The 15,836-nt window shown below is 40.4% G+C and overlaps 1 protein-coding gene across 1 annotated transcript; it reads right to left on the bottom strand.

The window, feature by feature from the left end:
* Nucleotides 1–2,025: 2,025 nt before the first annotated feature.
* On the bottom strand, nt 2,026–15,287 carry galnt17 (polypeptide N-acetylgalactosaminyltransferase 17). The gene is made up of 12 exons (XM_068318286.1): nt 14,696–15,287; nt 14,238–14,579; nt 13,235–13,418; nt 11,043–11,209; nt 8,239–8,413; nt 7,559–7,756; nt 6,961–7,078; nt 6,101–6,286; nt 5,829–5,966; nt 5,400–5,495; nt 4,413–4,574; nt 2,026–3,276 (listed from the first exon to the last, which is right to left on the bottom strand). Exons 2-12 carry the CDS (start codon nt 14,473–14,475, stop codon nt 3,142–3,144), a joined length of 1,797 nt encoding a protein of 598 aa, XP_068174387.1. The 5' UTR covers nt 14,476–14,579; nt 14,696–15,287; the 3' UTR covers nt 2,026–3,141.
* Between the last annotated feature and the right edge of the window lie 549 nt (nt 15,288–15,836).

The following is a 15,836-nucleotide window of genomic DNA, read 5'->3' as shown; positions in this document are numbered from 1 at the left end:
AGGTGAAGGCGTTTTCTGTTTCCTCTTGATCCTCTAGCCAAAGCCATTGAACTCTACAAAGGTTAACCAACTTTATGCAGGATTTGGTTTGTTCCTGTCGTTGTTCGTGAACTGCATCTGTCGCTCATTCCAGTGCAATGAACAGGAGGGGGGGGGGGGGTTATGTGTCAACATGCCATGGAGATTTGCTGGTCTCCCATCAGTGTCTGTATTCCTCTCTCTCTAAGCACCATAGATTCTGTGATCCCAGACAGCATCCTCTTCACCGTGTCCGGCAAAAGTTGAACTGAAATGTTAAAATATAGTATTTATGTTTAATGTGTCTGCTTATTTTGATCTACCAATGATGCAGGTGGAGCTGCACTTGTATATGAACTCATTTAAAAGCACTGTATTTATGGGACTCAGTTTCTTGCCTATGGCAGAAAAAGACCTTCTGAACCTGTAAAAGGTTTCATTCACGGATGACTTACCAACATCATGTTTTACTAAAACCTTGTAGGTCACACTGGTTTAGATTTTTTTAATCTTAAAAAAAAAAGAATATTACTTTTGTTTTCTAATCTTGGAGCATTGGTGGGAAATGAATAAGAGATTCACTGCGAGTCACTGCTGCCATGTAGTGGTTAAAGTGGGGAAGTGCTTTACTTATTTGACAGGAAAAATCTTTTAAAATGGAGTTTGAGAATTTTTTGTTTGTATTTTGCTTTTTTTAGGGGGGGGGTGTTTTTGTTTCTTTCTTAGGTTTTGGAGTTTACAGTTTTGCTGTATTGAAACTGTTCCTCCCCTTAGAGAGCAGTTGCATGTCTCGATCGCTGAAATTGTGTTTTATTTTGGAGGGTAACCACAGAGTCTCTTCAGTAGCATGGTAGAGTCCCCCTGTTAATGTAACTTTGTACATAGCTAATAATGCAGAATATCTATTAGACAAGCACACAATATACATTCTTTGCATGTGCAATATTTAAACAATTAGATTAGAAAGACTTTAAGTTGTACTATTTAACAGAGGAATAATTGTAAATAACGAAATCTGTACAGATGTCGAATGATTAAGCATTGAGGCAATAAAATGATCTTTTTTTAAATGGTGTTGTTTTATTCTGTATTGTAGTTGTGTGTTGATCAGTTTCAAACCCGCTAACGCAAATCAACATGCTTCACATTCTTTATACTTTTAAAGAAATTACTGACGCCAACTCCTCAGTGACATGTTGTGTCAAAGGAAGATCCTTTGAATGAAGTTGTCCTCATCAATATATGGGACAAAAAGGAGCATTACTTAACACTATGATGTAAAGGGATGTGAACATAAGGACAAGTTTACACTTCATGAGATCAAGCAGGGAGGTCATTCCTACTTACAAACATAAAAGATGACAGATTATTTGTGTTTGGGAAACTATGGCTTGTGATCCAGCAGACTGCTCCTGTTTCTTGAGTGTTGAGTCGATTCTTCATCCACTTTTCTCACAAACTCGATATCCATAGGGCACTGGACCACCTGTGTTTGGACCACCTTACATTATTTTGGTGTAACACTTTTATAAAGAATTGGCTGTCCTGCCATTCGGAACCCAGGATGGTGCTCACAGTTGCACTAGATGCCCTGAAGCCCAGATCTGAGGGTGGAGTACCCAAATCTTTTTTTAGAGATTGTTTATAGACTGAATCTCACAGCAGGAAAAAACATCAAAACCATGCAAATGGAAGGAACAAAAAAAAAAAAAAAACCAGCAGGGAAGCTCTTACACTGAAGCAATGAAACACTTTTAACATCTGAAAACATCCATACTAGTATAGTAGCTTACTAACAGTAGTATACTGTATTAGTGTCCATAAAATAATAGCAGTCTTGCTGAAAGGACAATCTGATTTGCTTATTGGGAAGAGCTAAGTTTAAAAAAATAAATAAAAGAATTCTGGGTTGGCCACACAAGACTTATACAGTACACAATTACTGCATTTCAAAAGCTGCTTCTACTACCACGTTCTAACTGCTATTAGAAAACTGAAAGAGGCAAGGACAAGGAAACCAGTTGTTTATTGGAAGACAAATCTTGGGTGCAAAAATTCAGCTGCAACCATGAATAAATTGAATATGACATCTCAAAACTCACAAAATAACCAACTTTAAAGGCCTCCAGTTCTTCATATTGATGCAGTTGTGATCCTTGCCTTGACTGATTCAATCTTCTCAGAGTCTGCAGTTCGATTTCTGCGTCCGTAAGTGCTTCAGGCTGCAGCTTGTTAGTTTTGTCCATCTGCAGCAGTTATGGCACTTGGCAGGTAACAGAATAAATTGGCTCAGCTGAACTTCATGTTGACCTCATGTTTGTCCAGTAGTTACAATCATGCAAGATGTATCGCTACAAGATGGTGCTACTGGATGCAATGATTAGAAATGTCAATTTAAAAAAAATACAAAGGATATGGAAAAAAAAATTATAGCACCCCGACCCTCAACAATGCAATTTTTTTTGAGGCAATGTAAAATTTCTTACAATAAAATCAAAAACTACATCAAATAATATTCACTGGCAAACTCTTATTAAAATTATTAATATTATTAGTATTTACAGGAGTATTTACAGGAAAGAAAATCACTTTGGGGCGTTAATGTTTAATGAATTGTTAAACGTTTGCCTGTGGTAAGTAAGGCATGCCTTCATTTTCATGTATCTTAAGCTAAAATATTGAACTTCTGATGAAGCCCTTTACAAAATTCCACTTCTTTTATTATTTTACCCTTGAAATATAAAACTGAATAAAATACTGCATAAATATTTTATGTATGAAGCTAGAAATCCTATTTTTTGCTGATCGTTTTTCAATCCTTAAACCTTAACACAGAGTAGAGGTGGGAATACACAAATTATAGCAAACTCACAAGAGAAATGTGTCAGATTCACAGGGGAAAACCGTCTTCATGCTAAACTTGTGTCACTTTGAAAGTCCAGTTTATAAAAAATAACACCGTTCAACAAAAAAATCACAGCTCAGATCACTTTTGAACCATAAATCATTTTCTTCAGAAGATGAAGGGCCTCTTCCTCATCAATTGACCCTTACCAGAGCTGACTGGACATCTCTTACAAATGGCCTCTGGTGTCATTGGTCCCAGTGAAATGGACTGGTTTACTATTGCTTCATGGTGTTCTTGATGGTCCACCTCTGTCCAGAGCAGGGCTGCAGGACCAGCAGGTGTCCAAAGTAAACGTTGGCCTGCACCACCTCCAGGCAGCGTCCCGTGGCTCTGTTTATGATTGAGTCATTCTGCAGGGCGGGAGGAGAAGCAGTGTTCAGATTCAGTTCCAGCAGACGGCCTGTGGATGTGTCGAAAAGTAACTAAAGCCAGGCTGGAGGCACATCTGATACAGATACAGTCATGCCTGATAAAACTAGAATAAGTAGGAAAGATGAAAAAGCCCGGCTGTTGAGTTTTGTTTGAAGATATGTGTCTTATTCAAATGCATCGACAAAAGTGAGTTCAATCCTTTTTTCCCCCTTCAAACATATCAATACATTTAACTGATCTTTTTAAACAAATAAAAAATTAAGAAATAAGTTATTTATCGTTTAGAGTTCAAATGGCTTTTAGAAAGTAATACTGGTAAAAATGTTTCATTTTTTAGTTTATGTCAGAATGTTTTAATTGGTTGAACAAAAAAGTGTTTAATCGTTTTAAAATGAAACATTTTTATGAAAACTATTAAAATATCCTTAAAATTGTGATAATCAATTTTTTCAAAAGTTATCTGATTCGAATATTTATTTATTTATTTTGTAATCTGATAATTTAATCCCAATTACATGTAATCCATTGCATCCATGTTGTTGGACTCATTTCATGATGTGACATTTAATCAATGTGCAGACTGTCTCATAAAAAATGACTTTGTGTTGTTGTCTTCAGTAAAAACAAAAACAAAATAAATCCAATACTTGGTGAAAGAGTCAAACTCTGTCTTTCACAGTGGCATCATTTGTTTTAAATGATGTAAGAATTTCACTGTATTCTTTCTTGTCTCTCATGTTCACATCAGGATTTGTGATTTCAAACTCACAGAAAACTAAATGTGTTGTAATGAACAAACACAATCAAACTGAAGGAAACTCAACATTTAAAAATATTACTGTCAATACTTTGATCTGTCCCACTGTCTCTGATTGGCCTGGCTTGATAATGACTTCCCACCTGAGTCTTGACTATGTGAGAATTAAACCAATCAGAGGTGGACTTGAACGTGTCACCATGTTACATAGTAGCAGTAATGAATCAACATTCTTCCAGATTACCCTAAAAATCTAATCAATAGTTGTTCCACAAAATGGCATTTAAAAAAAACTAAAAAAACCCCTAAAATACACCTACAAAAAAAACAAACGCAAAAAACAAACAAGTTCGTAACCTGAGAGAAATGCCACGTCTTCTGCTTAATGTTGTCCACTTTGTCACAGTTGAGGAGTTGAGGAAAGTTACTGATCTGTTCATCCACCACACAGCGAGTGTCCTCACCCGTGCTGCCCAGAGGGCCCAGGAACAGCTGACCGTCTTTGGTATAACGTCCCAACTGAAGGAAGACACAACACACACACACACGTTTCCCACTGAGTACACACCAAGCTACTGTACCTTTGTTTTTTAAAAACTTGATTAACCCTTACATACATACAGAGTGAATATTGTGAACCTCAAGTCCTCAGATCCAATGTCCATGCAATAATTTATGGCATCACACAAAAATTTATGACATCACATTTTCTTGTGCAGGTGATTTGATTACAAAAAGTAATGAAAATCTTACGTTTTTGTGCTTGTCTAGATGAACTCATTCAATAGTTTAAATTATTTTAAGTATTATTCTCTCCAACTCATTCCACATAGCTGTAATACATTTCTGACAGTCTGCTAATAGAAACACTGATCGAATGTGTGTTCTAGGAAAACGTTTACAACAGCTTGTTGAGCTTCAGGTCGATTCAATTCAGTCTTCATGTTCCGCTTGTTGTTTCTAGAGGATACTGCTGCATCTACAAACGTTACGCGTGAATGAACCGCTGCACTAATAAAAAAAAATTAGGCTTGCTATTTGATTTGTCAGATGGATAATACCGATACAACTTAACAATGTGCTTTAGTTTGATTTAGATTTTCGAACTTTTAGTCATGCAAACAACCTGTTTGCCAACAGCGAGCTAATAAGAGACCCGTGTGGGGTGAAGAGCTGAGGAACCAGCACTGGCTGTCTCTGGGATTCAGAACAATACTGTCTATCTATTATTCTGACAGAGGAACTTTTTCATTAATCCTGTGAGAATTATGTCAAATTTGATAAAATTGTATTTTCAAGAAGAAAGATGAGATGAGCGATGCAGCCTCCTGGTCCATCATGTACCTGAGGACCCCATCCATGGCAGGGGTGCAGGGTGGCTGTGTGGTTCTCCTTCATACCCTGATCCATACACAGGTGGTTCACTTTAGAGTTACGAATCTGAAATGGAACACCCTCTGATAAATACTGCCATCCGCTTTCAACAAGCACAATTCCTTTTACAAAAACATTATTCCCAAATAGCTTCTTGATACCAAGATGTGACTCCAAATTCAAAAAAGAAGTTCTCTTTTATTTCAGTCACACAGCTCAGACAGTGTGTATTCACTGAGTGCTGTTTCTTGTCTTTTTGTTTCCTGTTGAGAATTTCTTTATAACCCCCTCGGGATTTATATTTCTTACCTATCTGTCACTGTGTTTCATGCAGACGCACCATGCCTCACATGTAAAAGCTTCTCCCTCAGGTTTCTGTCAGCTTGACTGCCAACTCACCTCCCCGTAGAAGAGTGTGTTGTTGTACCTCCTCATCTCCGGGTAAACATTGTCAAGGTACCACTCGAAGCTTTTACACTGCAGACTCTTCCTCAGTGCAACCCTCTGAGAGATGTCTCCATAATCAATGCCATGATTCTACAGCAGTACAAGAACTTATTAAGGGATGTGTTCACACATGAATACCTAATATGATATTACTGAACACCATCTGTTTTGAGAAGCTGTAATGATGACATCCACTTTGCCAAGCAGGACTAGCAGCCCCTCACCTCTATGGGGATGTTCCACGCCAGGTAGACATTTGACTTGTACTCATCCATCCACACCTCGGCCACGCGTAAAGCGTTGCGCCGCGTGTGGAATGCTATGTTACTGTGGTAGGGTTTCTTCATCCGAGCAATGTGAGCCACCCTTGAGCAAGGCAGCACCTCCATACTGCCACCACATAGCCACACCTGCAAATGGTTGAAAAGACAGCAGGGAATATCATTTATGCGGCAGGTGATATTTCTTTGTCCACTAGAGGGCAGAGCATATCAAAATCAAGTAATTGAAACACTGCCACTATGAAGGTTGAGGGCAGTCCCCATGTTGAAACAATTTAAAAGGCCAACAGCAGACTAGAACCACATTTGTAATTTGATTCATTTTTCCAATTACTTTTCTTTGGATATTCAAATTATTCACTTTGGTTTTAATCAAGTTCCATTTGGCTCTAAATGTTCCACTTCCTATACTATTTAACCCTGGCTGTCCTTTTGTACATGGTGGGTGTCGTACAGTTATTTTATCACAGCATTTTGTTGGAAACATTCTAATGAATGGTGGGCCTGACTCCATTACTCCAGTAGAAACTGTTTTAAAAGACATCATACTCATCACAACCTTGCAGAACAGCTGACTCTTCAGCCTCTCAAGATATACAGTAATAAAGCCCCCAACCCTCCCTCTATGTGACCTATTTGTCTCCATTGCCTTGCTGTGAGCTGCTCACACAGGACCGGTCCTCCAGGACTCTTAATGGGGCCTCATTTTTCAGCAGTACCATGCTACAGTGGCCACAGCTCCATTTAAACCCACAGGGAGGAGGAAGGAGCAGGAACAGGAGGAAAATGGGTGACACACAAACCCTGATGCCCAGTTCGATGTTCTCCCCTCCATAAACATCCATGCCAGAGTCCAGAAGGCCAAGTTCACCAAAGTAGTTGCGGTTTGCGACAAAGGAGCAGCCAATCATGGCGGGGGTCCTGTGATGACAAAAAAACCCTCAAAAATAAATACATATGAATGGAAAGAACATGTACAGCTTCATAAGCGAGGTATGTATCTGTAACAGTAAGTCATTACCTCTTGTTTTGTGAATCAAATGTTAAAGAAGAGAATCTGTGCGCTTCAACACATTTAGACATGATGGGTTTTCATTTTGTTCTAAACAATATTGAAATTGATATCTTAGGAATAAATTAAAATCTGGTTTAATGCATATTTGGAAATGAAAATCAATTTGGGGAAAAATTATAGCATAAAGCTATTGTGTTTTTCTCAATTTTTTTTTGTTTTTCTAATCTCTTCTTTAAAGTTAAAGTTATTTAGTGTGTGTGTATGTGTGTGTGTGTGTGTGTGTGTGTGTGTGTGTGTATGTGTGTGTGTGTGTGTGAGGACAGATTGTAGAGGACAGATGTAGACATCCTGATAGGTGTGTGATCACTACGCTGACGTCAGCTTGCCTGATGGGTGCAGATATGTCCCCCTCGTCCCACCACTGTTTGGGCGGGTTGATGTACATGCACCACAACTCCCAGTTGTAGCCATGGCCGGAGTTCTCGTAGCGCTCCACCTCAAACGTGTCGTGTTTGATGTTGTCGATGGAAGGCAGAATGATCTTTTTGTGGTCCTCTTTTATTCTAGCCAGAACCGGCTCGGCCCTGATAAGCGAGAAAACACACACACACACACATCAGCTGACTTTACAGACACAGCCTAAAAGTAGAACAAACTTTATTACAAATTCTATTTGCTTCAGCTCAGTGCAGCTCTGGAGGGCATGTCTGTTTATGCTGAGTGAACTGGCTTGTGTACATTTTTTGAAGCTCACACTGAACTAGAAAACAAATGGGACACAAACAAAAAGGTGTTGGGTTATACAAAACATGTTGTGCCATTAGGCATTTAATTTTTATTATTGAAATATTGTGTCTTTTATTACTTGACAGGCACATATCATAGAGAAGGTTTACTTGATTCTACGGGCTCTGCCCTTTTGCTCTTATCTCAACAACTCCTCTCTGGGACGATGTGTAACAAACGATAAAAATAATTTTCGGAGTTTTTGAAATCATTCACACTGTCTATACTTGAATGAATGGCTGTCAATATTTTTTCCATCTCCCGTGCTGGACTTACTCACCAGGACGGGGTGAACTCCACATGGGCATCAAAAAATCCCGTCACCTCAGCGGTGGCCACCTTCCAGCCCTCAATCCTGGCTCGGATCAGCCCCTCTCTCCTCTGGTTCCTGACTATCTTGACCAGGCCGGGGTAGCGCTTGTTCACGTATTCTTCCAGAGGTCCTTTCAGCTGCTCTGCCCTCCGTACAAAATGATCACAACCCAGAAAATCAACACATAAGAGTCAGATGGGCTTTCCTCACAACTGACCACACCTGACCTGTTTGCCATGGGAGACCTTACCAGGAGGATAAAGCCCCCGACAATATAGCTCCTTGGATCATTCAGAGACTCAAACTCCCCCACCATGATAGGGCGGCAGTTCAAGGGGGAATCATTTATTCATTATTTAAATGTGCTTTATGTTATTTTTGCTGCACTAGAAATCACTCATGATGTCACTGCACTTGTGTGTGATAGTTCAATGACCTCATTGTCAATGAAAGGCTTTCCCTGCAGTTCAGATTGTTATTATCAGTCTGACATGTCAAGGAAAACATTTCTCCATTGCTGGTTTTCTTCAGCGTTTGGATCAATAACTGTTGTAAATAAGCCAGATTTACCCCTAAATGAACCCAAGTTGTGAGTCTTAAAAACTATCATTTGTTATTCCCAGGAGTCAATTCTGTATGAGCCGTAAGAATTGAAACAGTACAGATACTAAATCTGGTGCTTTCATTTTTACGTTTTTATGTCACATCATCCAGGACACATCTTGCAAAACGACTGTGTAAAAGAATTTATAACAACATTTACTGCCACAAGGAAGGCATTGCATCACAGCACCAACCCGTTCACAGAGTTGGAGGAAGAGAAAAAGTGATACACAATCCAGATCTGTAACTGGATCCGCATCATAAGTTGATCAAATCCTCATTGATCCAAGATCCAAGCAAATTTTAATCAAAATCCCATCAAATCTTTTTTAGTAATCCTGCTAACAATTAAATCAACTTGGCAAAAGCACAACTTCAGTGGCAGAGGTAACAAAAGATGTCATTTGATTACAGTGTGAAGCAATTATGGTGGGGTTTTGGTCTTTATTGTCAAAAACATCAGTCAGACAGAAATCTTTAGACATGAGGTCATTAAGCTTTTATTCGTGGAATATTCAAACCCCCACCCACCCTCCTGATGATGCGTTGGTAGATGCTTCCTTGGAAGTTAGAGGTTACCAAACGCAGCACGATAAAAATACTGTAAAAAAAAACAAAACTTGAGGAATTATAACAAAAAATATGATCTATTCAAAATGAGGCAGGGACAGTGTTCTCTACCACTGCTGCCTCAGAGCAATAACACACAACCTGATCGTCACAAATATTAAGAAGCTTCACAACAGTTACTCATCCTGTCCATTAGATAGTTATCCCATCAGACTACCATTGAGCTGTTTGATCACATTGTCTGACTAAAGTAACTAAACGTGAAGCTCTAACTCAGACACACAAACATTACAACACAAGAGTCTGTCACACACAAACAGAGACGACATAAATCTGGTCTCCCACTTCACTGCAGAGCTCCTTTGAGCTCCAACACACTCAAAACCGCGACGTCTGTGACTTCCTGAGCTTCACCTCTCTTCTATATAACTCAACTCTTCAGTCTTTCCCATCGAGACCCACACACCCACAATCCTTCCTCCTCTGAATGACAAACACATGCTTGAAAAATTCCCCCAAACAGAAACAAATGTCTCACGCTCGGTTTTCTCTTCCTCCCTCTCTTCTATCTCTGCACTCCAGATCACAGGCTCATTTCCCATGCTGTTTCTTTTCTCTCTCTCACACACGGAGAGTGGTGAGTGTCATTTCTTTGCTTGCCTCGCCCTCTGCACTGCTGCAGTCTCTAACACTTCTTGGTGGAGCGCTGGTTCGAGGTCTGTGTGACATTTCTGACAATAAAATGATCTTTTAAGTAGGACCCAGTGTAGCTGAGTGACACACTGGGACAAATACAATAACACTCAATCTGCAATCATCTGTCTCTTCCTGTTTCATTGTTATTTGCTGTCAGCCTCTCACTTAAGTCTCTGATGCCTCTTTATCACTGTTTCACTCTTCCTCATTCTCCTTTTCACAGTAGTCTATTTCACCCTTACTCTCTTAATTTCTTTCAAACAACACTTCTCGCTCTATTTCTTTCCGGCACCCTGTTCCCCTTTCCTTCATGGTTTCACCTCCATTTCTATCCTCTTGTCTCTGTTTCACTCCCTTCATCTCACAAAGGCCAACTTGGCAGCTCTTCCCCATAAATAAGGGGGACATCTCCCGTGACATCCCATTATAATGCTCCGCCTCTGTCGGCCTGTCTGCCCTGCAAAAACTCAACGTCACCCCTGCGAAGGCTGTTCCTCAGACGCAATGACTGCAACTTCCATGAAGAAAATGCCATATTTTCAAGTGTGATGCCTTTATCTCATTTAAGAACACTTAGCAGATTAACAAACCAACATCTGCATGAGTAACAATTTACCGACAATAATCATGAATACAGGTTTTCAGTTATGTTTGCAGCGTGCTTTTATTCCTCCTTGTCATGAACTACTATTAATCATTTAACTACATACTGACCTACCAAGATGAGAGCAGTTCCATTTTCCTCATTCAAAACTTAGTAAGATGCATAGTTGTGTTCCCAAATCATCAAGTTATTCAGTACTACAAGAAGAAATAAGTGGATTTCTATATCTAACTGCATAATCACTTTGTCAATGTCTTTCAGATTACCTGAGAGTGTGAAATCATGCTTTCCTACTGACCATCATCGCTGTTGTCGTCCACCAGAATGATTTCTTTGAGCAAGTGAGCCGGAGTGTGATTGACAGCTGAGTGGACGGAGCGCAGGATCACCGACAGAGCCTCATTGACAAAGATGAAGATGAGCGACATCTGTGGGAGGTCTCTTGGGTAGTTGACCTTCCTGCATCTGCACAGAGACACAAATAAACCTCATCTGTAAAAGCTCTACTTGTGTTCCATCATTGGTGTAAGAGACCAGTCTGCCTCTGTGGAGGCTAGAAGATCAGAGGGCTAAACTACATGTAGCGTTCGACTCAAGCAAACAACTTGGCCTATTCACCCAATGTGTGCAGGAAGAAGCCTTAACCTTATTTCTAATTCAATTCTAATTACAAGAAAAATTATTATACATCTAGGGGTTAATGAAAATTACATCAAAAAAGTCTTTGAACTTCATGAATTTTCATGTGGTTAGAAGATACGTTTTGGGGCTTTTTGGCAGGAAAACGTAAAAACAGATGCCAACATGGTGGATTAATGATGAGTGGTTCACTATTTCATTTTTATTATTTCATTTTTTTCCCTTTAAAGCAATGTGACATCAGGCTCTGCGACTTCAGATAACTTGATTTTTAGAAAGAGCTTCTCTTTTACTTACAAATATTACAAAGATGAATATGTGTGTTTGAAACATATTCACATTTTTTGGAACAAAAACAATTGAAGTTGTAGATAATAACCTATGTTTGAATTGGTAAAAGGGCCTCAGGGAGTGAGCCGACACATATCACACTAATATCCAGGATATACTGTATGTACATAATGTACAAGGGAAAAGATGCCATTGCAATTATGGTAATAAGAGGAAAGCACAGGAGGCAGAGGCGGCACAAATCAGTGTAACCAGGCACAGCGGTGTGTGCTGTAACAGATAGAGGAGATCAACGAGAATGATTACAAGTGTGAGAACTTATCACATTGCAAGTACAGCTTCACTGACTAAAAAAACGTGGCTCTAAATGTGCCTTTAAGATCCAGTTAATCTTTTGCTATACTGCAGTTTCTTGTCGTGTTCCCCAAACCTACAAAATTCACGTTTTGTATTTTTGTTATCAAATTATTTTATTCCAATTTCTCTCTCTCCCTCTCTCATTTCTCATTCTCTTTTCAACACCACCTCTGGCATTGCATAGTAAAAGGGACCTTCATCCTTACATAGGAGGATCCTCAGACTCCAGCTCACAGGCTCAGGCTACACCTCAAGTTATCACACCCTAACATGCTTCACACACACTTTGATCCCAGAAACATTTTTTTTAAAAACCTGAGTGACAATTGTGAGTGTTGGATTCTGATGCCTTCTCTCCAGCAAGACACGATCACACACACACACACACACACACACACACACACACACACACACACACACACACACACACATATACAGTATATCTCCATGCATGTATATGTATATGTATATGTATATGTATATGTGTGTGTATGTATGTATATATATATATATATATATATATATATATATATATATATATATATATATCCTTGCATGTAAGCCCTGGAGATCAATTGGCCGCCTAATAGCACACCTTCATCAAATGTAAATATGACAAAGACATTGCGTTAAATGGGAGTGGAATCCTGCACACAGGCATCCTGTATTATGTATTAGGCAATACATAATACAAAATATAATATTGTATACAGTATATGTGCTGCAAAAAGTGACTGATGTCAAGAAAAAAGGAGCATATTTTGGTGGTGGAATGAACTTTGACTAAAAGCAGTTAGTTGATGCAACTCACACCCACACTACATAGTATGATTGGATGGATTTACTGATTGCCACACAGCTGTGGATGATCCACTTAATGTGAAGCATGAATGAACTGGCTGATGCCAGTCAGCTACTGTTCCATGCTCTACCTCCACTAATGCTAAGATCCATTAAAATCAATGATTCACCAGAAACACGTATTTCCATGTGAAACATGTAAATGCTGCTTCTGGAATAGCAGTGACTCCTGAGTTCTCTCAATGTCATTTAAAAGAACCGCAAAACATTTATTAGCCAATCCATCATACTGGGTAAAAGCAGAAAAAGATTACCCTGTGATGGATTTATAGGATGACAAATGAGTTTTTTGTGAAACAATCGTGATAGTGAAATTAAAAGTTTGTACACCCATGTGCTCACTTGCCAGGCCGGTGGTCTGGTATGGTCCGATCCAGAGAGATCCGGTCACTGAGGTAGGCATTGTAACCGTACTTCTCCCTTAGGTATTTGGCGTCACTCTCCTCAGCAGGTGATAGCGTGGCAGGGATGCCACCTTTACCTCGACCCCCAAAGCCTTCGAGTAGACCCAGAGATTTTGACAGACCTGAGTGAAGAAGGTCAGATTACATGTTAGGATCGGTTAGTCTGGTTGGGTTACCCTATCCTCTCACTGATGTATTCTATACCGCTGTATCACAGCTCCAACCTCTAATGAACAAACAGCTCGTGGATCTCATACACGGGGATCTCCTGAGAAGACTCGGAACGCATTGGGTTGTTGTACTGTTATTGAGATCAGGTCCTCAAAAACTGTACATGAAACACTTTTTGTGATATGACAAAAAGAGTTTAGTTTCTAGGCTGTAGAATGCTAATAAAACTTAATGGATTTAACTGTTTCAAATTAGCTTTGAAATAAGATTCTTCTCAGAGTGGCTGTGTGTGTGTTTGTGTGTGGCAGCTTGATTAAAGTGGCTATTCTGCTGAGTGAAAAGCCGTATTTAAGCCTCTCCATTGGCAAACATCCTGCTGAACCCCTAAAAGCTCCTGCTTCTATTGACCTCTGACCTCCCCGGAGGAGGAAAGTCACTCCTTCAGGAATTAATCAGGTAGAACAGGGATCTGAATGACGACATCTGGAAATAAACTCAACTTTTGTCATTTAGAATGTAACCATTTACTTTTTTTCAATTTCAAATATCATCTATCATTCCTTTTTTTTAAATTTCTATTAACAGGATAATATTCCCTACACATCATCTCTAAGTGGATCCTCTTCAGAACCTTACTACGGTACTCGGTACCGCCATCAGCACGTCATGAATGACGTCAGGACGCATAGACTTTTAATTTTTTAGAACTTTAATAAAGGAAAATCAGATTGACGTGTTCATCCAGTTTAACTACCATCCCTGCTCTTTACCGTTTAATTGCCGGTACACCACGTCCTCCAGCGAGCTGAGCCTCTTCAGCAGCGCCTCATGGCTGATGCTGGACCCCTGCGCGGTCCCGTTCCCGCGGGGCCTCTTCCTGTCCAGAGCCTTCGGACCGCCGGCTTGGACTGTGCGTGTGTTGCACTTGGCCCAGAAAGTCATGAACCCAGCAACAGCAAGCACGTTCAGCACCAGTAAAACCCTCCATCTTCTGAATACAAAAGCCATTAAAAGTCACCGGTGTCCAGGCTCCGAGTGGTGAGGGGACAGTCAACACAGGGGCCGCAGTTGTCACGGATTTCGGGCCCCTTGGGTTCAAGAGGTACGGAAAACTGAAGGGAAAAAAATAAATAAAACACCAATAATAGAAACGTGAATCCTCAAACCTAACAGAAGAAGAGCACATTCAACAAGAATGGTTTCTATAGTCATTAAGCTGCTGTCTCACCATTTGGCACTGGGGTTATTTTGAGTTGCATCCCTTTGGAGAAGATTTGGGGTCTCATCCGCGCCACAGTCACCTAAAACTCGGCTTCGAGATCACGCGTGGAAGATGTTAGACAAAGACTCCAGTCTGTGTTGATCTTGAGGAACAGATACTCCTAAATAATTTAACAGTGAGTAGACGATCGACTCCCCTTTTCTCCAAATGCGCGTCAAACAGCCGGCGGTGATGCGACCGACCGAGGAAGGACCGGGCTCCAACAAAACCCTTGCTGTCACTGAAGAAGAATGATCTTGTTGCTGCTCCCTGAACGCTTTGCACATCGTCTCCCGCCCGTTTCAGACGTTGCTGTTTTTTTTTTGGGGGGGGGGGGTGGATGCAGATGAGGAGACAGCGCGCATTCACGGATCGCAGTGGTTGGAGCGACGCAGCATCATCCGACGGAACGAAGGAACAGAAGCGAAGAAACGCGTCCTGATTTTCCCGGCTTCCGTCACACACTCCCGTCGTTCAGTCATCCTGTCATTCCACACACCCCTTCTTGTTAGTTGTGTTTTTCTAATTTCCTTTTATTTCTCCTTAAAAAGGCGCTTATTAGCAAGGGCGCAATGAAGAAGTGGGGGGTGGAATCCACGGCGTTTTTACTTCATAGGTCACGGGCAGTGGGTGGGGTGTCTGCGCACTGACACCCAATTATCGACGCGGAGGATATTAAAATATGTTACAATGGATACCACAGCCAGATCCAAAGGGATCCCCCCCCCCCCCAATAAACTGTGTTCTACAAAGAAGATCACCATTTAGAGGAGGATGTAAATGAGGCATAATAAAGTACAGTTTGTTAAACTTTGTCGAGCATCCTCAGACAAAAATTAGACTAAATGTCCTCATTCTCATTAGGGAAGTTTTTTTTGTTTTTTTTAGGTCTTTGATTTGAGACCATCTGGAAGCTCAGGACGTGTAAAGGTCCCCTGACCCATTTCCAGAGGTGAAGCAGCTGAGACACACATTAACACAGTTTTAGTCCTAACCTGTCTCCATAAATAGGCTGTAACGTTCTGCACCCCAGCGCGCACACACAGCTTGTTGCCCTTTCCGTTTTTCAGGCTTCCACTCACAGCGCATAAAATGCTGCAATATATGC

This window comes from Antennarius striatus, chromosome 6 (assembly GCF_040054535.1).
Source record: "Antennarius striatus isolate MH-2024 chromosome 6, ASM4005453v1, whole genome shotgun sequence".
Taxonomy (NCBI): Eukaryota; Metazoa; Chordata; class Actinopteri; order Lophiiformes; family Antennariidae; genus Antennarius; species Antennarius striatus.
Note: the sequence above shows the minus strand (reverse complement) of the source record. Positions and strands in the feature narration are given on the sequence as shown.

Coding starts and splice junctions, on each gene's coding strand:
- galnt17 (XM_068318286.1), bottom strand. CDS start 14,475: ATGGCTTTTGTATTCAGAAGATGGAGGGTTTTACTGGTGCTGAACGTG. Junction 6,287..6,960: donor ACATCGAACTGGGCATCAGG/GTTTGTGTGTCA, acceptor AACCATTTGCAG/GTGTGGCTATGTGGTGGCAG. Junction 4,575..5,399: donor GCCATGGATGGGGTCCTCAG/GTACATGATGGA, acceptor GTCTTCCTTCAG/TTGGGACGTTATACCAAAGA.